Genomic DNA, 8,261 nt, shown 5'->3' on the forward strand with positions numbered 1-8,261 from the left:
AATTCTACTACACAGTAGTGCCTACTTATAGTGCATAGTGAATATTTGTGACAGATTTCATGTAGTAAATGTGTGAGGATCAAAGTAAATTTACTATCTTCACAATTGTCCAGAGTAATAGGAGTAGGCTAGAAATAATTGAAGTACAATGTAGAAACTTATATATTTACAATAAAATCTACCAAACATACGCTTTAAAGAATAGGTAGAATAGGAACAGTATTGGGACACCTGCATTTACATGCGCATGAACTTTTAATGGCAGTAGGGTTCAATGTTGAGTTGGCCCATCCTTTGCAGCTATAACAGACCATTCTTCCAGAATGCACTGTGCATGTGTGGGGTCAGGCACTGATGTTAGATGAGAATCATCTAAATTGTCAGTCATGGCTCTTCTGACATATATGTCCTTGCTGCTCAGGAAGGAAGGCTTCCCAACCTATCAGACTGGGTGTTATGGAAGCTGGGACTAGAGTAACATGGTGTCAAACAGCCCCGGCACATCAGCTTCTTTATTTCCATGAACTAAAGGACTAAATCTGCTGGGTGTATAGAACACAAATATTTCTTCTCCCATTGCATACAATATTTGTTTTTACAGAAGGACTCTGCCTATTCTGTGGTGATGAGGCTGGGAAAATGTGGATTTATGATCTTGAATCCTGTCAAGCTGAGTTACAGAAGGGAGTTTCAAGCGGTGCTCTGAAAGAACCCACAAAGGTACAGTTTTGTTTCTATTTACCGTATTTATCGGCGTATAAGGCCGCGTACACACGGGCGGACTGTATGGCCTACTTAGTCCGTCGAAACACATTTCAGCGGACAGTCCGCTCGTGTGTGGGCTTCAGCTGACTTTTTCAGCGTGCAGTCTGGCGTACTAAGTATTTCGGATTTTTCGAAATTCTGTCCGTCATACTTTGGTTTCAGCGGACAATCCGCTCGTGAGTAGGCTAGTTCGACGGACTAAGAATGGCGCATGCTCAGAAAGGATTTACACGGCGGAAGGGTGCATTGCTGTGTATTGGACTTCCTATTTCTAGTCCCTTCGTACGTGCTGTACACGTCATCGTGCAAGCTGTCGTCGGACTGTTTGGCTATCCGTGTGTGGTCAAGTCCGTTCATTCGAAAGTATGACGGACTGTCCGTCGGATTGTATGACGGACTAAGTAGGCCATACAGTCCGCCCGTGTGTACGCGGCCTAACACGCACAGGTGTATAACATGCACATTCATTTTAAGAGGGAAGTTTCAGGGAAAAACTAAATTATATATTTTTTTGTATTGGCATATACCACACACGCTATTTGCACCTGATTTTCATGGTGAAAAAGTGAGTGTTATACGCCAATAAATACAGTACATAAATTTGAATATGATGTGATATGTCGAAGGAATTAGTGTCAAACGTCTCAAATGCATGCACAGTGCTGAACTGCTTACTAGAACTCATAGTTCTGCTTTATTAGCTCTGCTGAGGACCATATATTTTATTTATCTTTTCAGAGATGTGTGTGTGTATATATATATATATATATATATATATATATATATATATATATATATATATATATATATATATATATATATATATATATATATATATATATATATATGTATGTATATATGTATGTATATATATATATATATATATATATATATATGTGTATGTATGTGTGTGTGTGTATATGTATGTGTATATATATATATCTCCCTTGGCTCTTAGCCTACCAACACGGCTGTTTTAGCACTGAAAAACATAAAAATTTGAACTGATCAACAAAGAAAATATTTTCTAAGCTATGAAAAAGTTTGCAGTGTTAAGCTGGCCTCACTTGTTACAGTACAGTTATACAATTCCTGTAAAGCACTTAGCAATGTAATATAGGCATCTGATTGCCCAAGTCATAGAGTGTGATGTCATTGGCTCGCCTCTTCACCACAGCCAATCAGAGGAAGCTTTGTATTCATTCACAGAATACAAAGCTGCCTATAAACGGCTGAACACTAATCAGACCGACTTATTTTGTTCCACGTGTGAGATGGGAAGTCCGAACCTATCACTGTGTACTAGCTGGAGCCAGCTCGGTCCAAATTAAATATTTAACCACTTGCTGACCTCGCTATAGCTGAATGATGGCTACAGCGCGGCCCGGCTAGTTCTGGGACTGTTCTGCGTGCGCAAAACAGGGTAAAAGTGCCCAGTAGGCAAGTGGTTAAAGTGATAGGAAACAAGGAGGTTGGCTTTAAATTGGAACTACCCTGACCCTATCTAGAGCTGTTCCCACGTTGCTCAGTTTGCTTCTACTTTACGCTCGGAAGCCTCTTCTGCACCTACTCTCAATATGTGAAAGTCACAGGTCAATTTCGATCATCCCGCTGTATCAAGAAACCTACACATACAGGGGTTGCCTGAGATTTTTTTAAGGTGTATGGTCTGATACCACTGTGACTCCACAGCAAGACCCTGATAATAATCTACCCTAATAAGTCCTATGCAGGGGAGTCCACATATCCTACAGATATGACAATGTGGCAACATAGTACATGCCCTACACACCTAGGGGGATTGATACAGTGGACTGTTAAGTGTGAGTGAGCCATCTTCCATCATTATTTAAGCAGCAAGTTTTGGGATGTTAAGATTTATGTTGTTGCTGTTATGCAAGTTCTTGTTGTTTTTCCCTGTTATGCCCTTTTATTTTATTTTATTTTTTTGGTTTTGAGCTGGGGTATGCCCAGAGGCTCTGTATTTGTTTTTCTCGCAGCAAAAAAAAAAATTGGAACTACACTTCATCTGAGCAGCACAAACCAGAAATAGTATTTAATTATTAATGTTCAAAGCAAACTCCGTCATCCACACATGTCTCTGTGCTTTTTGTTGAGAAATCACTTTTAAAAACGCCCCCTAGAATTTCTGGCCATGGCCATCGGGAGTAAGGGGAGATGACTATGTAGCTTTTACTTCCTGGAATCTACTTGCCCTTAGCTCAGGCATGCAAACAGGAGAGAGTGTGCTTAGCTAAGAAAACCCCTCCTCCCCTACTAAAGACTCCTCGGATGTATGTCATTTGCCTAGACATGGAAACTAGGAGTTAACTAAAGAGATGTAAAAAAAAAAAAAAGTTTAAAATAAGCAAATATGATATACTCGCCTATCTATTTACTAATGCTAGCAGCATAAGGATTAAAAATAGTCATTGTTGATTGAGAGAGTGAAGTTCCGCTGTAAGTTCTGCTTTAACACATGTCTATACAATACAGTATCTCCCAAAAGTGAGTACACCCATCACATTTTTTGTAAATATTTTATTATATCTTTTCATGTGACAACACTGAAGAAATGACACTTTGCTACAATGTAAAGTAGTGAGTGTACAGCTTGTATAACAGTGTGAATTTGCTGTCCCCTCAAAATAACACACAGCCATTAATGTCTTTTACACTCGTACATCTATTTCCCAAAGACCGCCTCGGGACATGATGCTGAGCATGTGCATTCAACTTCTTTAGTTGACCATGGCAGGGCCTGTTGTGAGTAGAACCTGTCCTGTTAAACCGCTGTATGGCATTGGCCACCGTGCTGCAGCTCAGTTTCAGGGTCTTGGCAATCTTCTTATAGCCTAGGCCATCTTTATGTAGAGCAACAATTCTTTTTTTCAGATCCTTGGAGAGTTCTTTGCCATGCGGTGCCGTGTTGAACTTCCAGTGACCAGTATATGAGAGTGAGAGCGGTAACGCCAAATTTAACACACCTGCTCCCCATTCACACCTGAGACCTTGTAACACTAACAAGTCACATGACAGTGGGAGGGAAAATGGCTAATTGGGCCCAATTTGGACATTTTCACTTAGGGGTGGAATCACTTTTGTTGCCAGTGGTTTAGACATTAATAGCTGTGTGTTGAGTTATTTTGAGGGGACAGCAAATTTACAGTGTTATACAAGCTGTACACTCACTGCTTTACATTTATAGCAATGTGTAATTTCTTCAGTGTTGTCATATGAAAAGATATAATAAAATAGTTACAAAAATGTGAGGGTGCACTTACTTTTGTGAGATACTGTATGTTTCTGTTATCTTCAATTCCAATAAAAATTCTTACACACATTTTTGATCCAGTCCCTATTTTACACCTAGACCATCCTAAATCCTCATAATGTTGTTTTTTTTGCCTCATTTAAACAGGTTATTAACTGGCCATCTCCCGTTTCAGCAAAAGGGAAAATGGAAAAGACTATGATCAACACTGTGGTTGTAAATCCAGCAAAGGAATATTTAGTTGCCTTAACTGACAAAAATGTTATTGGTATCTGGAAAATCTTATAATTGGGAAACCTACAGAGATGGACCTTTCTCTGGGATTACAAAAACTGTAATTTTGTAGGTTCTTTTAGTTCTTTTTATGTAAAAAATAATAATACTGAAAACATTTTATATTAACAGGTTTTATTTGGTATGTAATATTTAAAAATTTGTTAAATTTTAAATATTTTTCATTATGTGAACGGTTGGAAAAGAAGAATTCTGTATTTTATATCATGTTTTATATTTTATAGTTTTTGTCCCTGTAAATAATGTTTTAACTCAGTCAAGTGAAATGTCACACCTCCTGTAAACATCTAAAGCAAAATTTATGTTAAAATCTGTTTAAATATTACTGAGATTAATAACATGGAAAATAAAAGTCTATTTTTCAGATTTTGCTTATTCATTTTTTTTTTTTTTTTTATCATCTTATGAATGATTATCCTTGTTCTACTCTTTATTCTAAAGTTTTATTAGTTTCACGCAATGACAAAAATGTTCTCTATTTCTTCCTTAAAGTGATATTAACCACTTGCCTACTGGGCACTTAAACCGTCCGCCCACCCCCCCCCCCCCCCCCCCCCCACTCCTGCCCAGACCAATTTTCAGCTTTCAGTGCTCTCACACTTTGAATGACAATTACTCAGTCGTGTAACACTGTACCCAAATGACTTTTTTGTCCTTTTTTTCCCACAAATAGAGCTTTCTTTTGGTGGTATTTGATCACCTCTGGGGTTTTTTATTTTTTGCGCTATAAATGAAAAAAGACCGAACATTTTGAAAACAAACTAATTTTTCTTTGTTTCTGTGATAAAATTTTGCAAATTATTATTATTATTTTTTTCATGAATTTTGGCCATAATTTATACTGCTACATATCTTTGGTAAAAATAACCCAAATTAGTGGATATTATTTGGTCTTTGTGAAAATTAGAGAGGCTACAAGTTGTGGTGCAAATCCTAAAAAATGTATCACACCTGATGTACTGGTGGCCTATCTAATTTCTTGCGACCTGAACAAGCCAGGAAAGTACAAATACCCCCCAAATGACCCCTTTTTGGAAAGTAGACATTCCAAGGTATTTGGTAAGAGGCATAGGGAGGTTTTTGGTGTTATTTTTTCCCACAATTCTTTGCAAAATTAAGATTTTTTTTTTCCCACAAAATTGTCATTGTAATAGATTATTTCTCTCACATGGCATGTGTATACCACAAATGACACCCCAAAATACATTCTGCTACTCCTCCTGAGTATTACGATACCACATGTGTGGGACTTTTTCACAGCCTGGCCACTTAGAGAGGCCCAACATGCAGGAAGCGCCATCACATTACACATCTAATTTGTTGTCTATTACACTTTTGAAGGCCCTGGAGCACCAGAACAACGACACGTGGCACTGATACGTGGCACTGATGACAGAAATGGCACTAATATGTGGCACTGATGACACGTGACACTGATGACAAATGGAACTAATATGTGGCCCTGACAGGTGGCCCTGATACGTGGCACTGGAGACAGGTGGTACTGGGGACAGATGGCACTGATAGGTGGCACTGGGGACAGGTGGCACAGGGGACAGATGGCACTGATAGGTGGCACTAGGGACAAGTGGTTGTGTGTGTTCTCAATGACGCTACAGCTGCAGCCGTTCATCTCTCCCGCCTCACACGCTGTCTTTGTGAGGAGGGAGAGCCGGCGATAAGAGATGATCTCATATGTTTACATATGAGATCACCTCTCATTGGACACGCCGATTGAGTGCTAAATGGCTGCTGTGATTGGCCATTTAGCACGATCTGTGATTGGCTGTTTCCAAGGGACACAGCCAACACAGAACTTCCCCAATGCGCGGCGGCGCACGGGAGGACGTCCAGAGACACCCTCCCGGCATTTAGCGTCTGCTCTGTAGCTGTCTTTTGGCTATAGCGTGGGCGCAAAGTGGTTAAAGTCTTGTTTTTTGTTTGTTTCTGTTTAAAAATAACCTATTATATTTACCTACTTCTGTGCATTGGTTTTTCACAGAGCAGCCCAGATTTGCCCCCTTAACCACTTCAGCCCCAGGCCATTTGGCTGGCAAAAGACCAGAGCACTTTTTGCAATTCGGCTCTGCGTCACTTTAACTGACAATTGCGCGGTTGGGGCTCCCAAACAAAATTGACGCCCTTTTTTCCTCACAAATAGAGCTTTCTTTTGGTGGTATTTGATCACCTCTGCAGGTTTTATTTTTTGCGCTATAAACAAAAAAAATAGTGACAATATTGAAAAAAATGCATTATTTTTTACTTTTTGCTATAATAAATATCCCCAACAAATATATTTAAAAAAAAAGTTTAGGCGGATGCGTATTCTTCTACATATTTTTGGTAAAAAAAAATTGCAATAAGCGTTTGGTTTGCGCAAAAGTTATAGCATCTACAAAATAGGGGATAGTTTAGTGCAATTAAAAATGCATTGATTACTGTGTAAATGTGACTGGCAGTGAAGGGGTTAACCACTAGGGGGAGCTGTAGGGGTTAAGTGTGTCCTAGGGAGTGATTCTAACTGTGGGGGGGACACTATGTTTGACACGACACTGATCACCGCTCCCAATTTACAGGGAGCGGTGATCAGTGTCACTAGGCAGAGCGGGTAAATGCTTGTTTAAGACCCCTTTCACACCACACCGCCCATAGCGTGGGCGGTAAAACGCAGCTGCTATTACCTTTTACCCCCCCCCCCCCCCGCTAGCGGCCGAGAAAGGGTTAAAACCGCCGCCAATACGCTGCAATAGTGGCATTTTGCCGGCGGTATTACATCACTGCCACACTGATTTCAATGGTGAGCAGCGGTGGAGAAGCGCTAAACACACCGCTCCTTCACCGCTCCAAAGAAGCTGCTGGCAGGACTTTTCCCTGACGTCCTGCCAGCGCACCGCTGTAGTATGAAAGCCCTTACACTACAGATAATGGTACAGCTTTTTTAGGGCGGATTGCAGGCGCTATTTCTAACGCTATAGCGCCTGCAATACGCCCTGGTGTGAAAGGGGTCTAAATCAACATTTCCCCATTCTACCTCTCCTTGAGACAATTGCGCATATCCCCGCAGACATCAAGTCAGCAGGACCCGCGATCACACTCGTGGAGCTCGTGGCGTGCCTGAAAACCGCTTCTTAAAGGACCGCGTACAGGTATGTTAACCACTTTCAGACCGGACCATTTTGCTGGTAAATGACCAGAGGTCTTTTTACACTTTGGCACTGCGCTGCTTTAACTGGTAATTGCGCGGTCATGCAATGTTGTACCCAAACAAAATTTGCGTCCTTTTCTTCCCACAAATAGAGCTTTCTTTTGATGGTATTTGATTGCCTCTGCGATTTTTATTTTTTGCGATATAAACGTAAAAAGACCGCAAATTTTGAAAAAAAATGATATTTTCTACTTTTTGTTATTAGAAAAATCCAATAAACTCAATTTTAGTCATACATTTAGGCCAAAATGTATTCAGCCACATGTCTTTGGTAAAAAAAAAGTCAATAATTGTATATTTATTGGTTTGCGCAAAAGTTGTCACATCTACAAACTAAGGTACGTTTTCTGGAATTTACGCAGCTTTTAGTTTACGACTGCCTATCTCATTTCTTGAGGTGCTAAAATGGCAGGGCAGTACAAAACCCCCCCAAATGACCCCATTTTGGAAAGTAGACCCCCTAAGGAAATTGATAAGAGGCATGTTGAGCCCATTGAATATTTTATTTTTTTGCCTCAAGCGATTGAATAATGACAAAAAAAAATTTTTTTTTTTTTTTTTACACAAAGTTGTCACTAAATGATATATTGCTCACACATGCTATGGGCGTATGTGAAATGACACCCCAAAATAAATTCTGCTGCTTCTCCTGAGTACGGGGATACCACATATGTGGGACTTTTTGGGAGCCTAGCCGCGTACGGGGCCCCGAAAACCAAGCAC

The 8,261-nt window shown here is 40.0% G+C and overlaps 1 protein-coding gene across 2 annotated transcripts in view; it reads left to right on the forward strand.

Annotated features, from left to right (window-relative positions):
- Positions 1-4,699, forward strand: part of LRWD1 (leucine rich repeats and WD repeat domain containing 1) — a 35,532-nt gene extending 30,833 nt beyond the window's left edge. The window contains exons 15-16 of one of the 2 annotated variants that reach the window (XM_077480535.1): positions 602-720; positions 4,215-4,699. In XM_077480535.1, coding sequence (XP_077336661.1) covers positions 602-720; positions 4,215-4,241 — 146 coding nt within the window. In that variant the 3' untranslated portion in view covers positions 4,242-4,699. Of the gene's footprint in view, positions 1-601; positions 721-4,186 lie in introns of both variants that reach the window. The other variant, XM_077480534.1, reaches the window with a different exon arrangement.
- Positions 4,700-8,261: the final 3,562 nt, after the last annotated feature.

This window comes from Lithobates pipiens, unplaced genomic scaffold, assembly GCF_037356315.1.
Source record: "Lithobates pipiens isolate NorthernLeopardFrog02 unplaced genomic scaffold, aLitPip1_a1.2 Scaffold_16, whole genome shotgun sequence".
Taxonomy (NCBI): domain Eukaryota; kingdom Metazoa; phylum Chordata; class Amphibia; order Anura; family Ranidae; genus Lithobates; species Lithobates pipiens.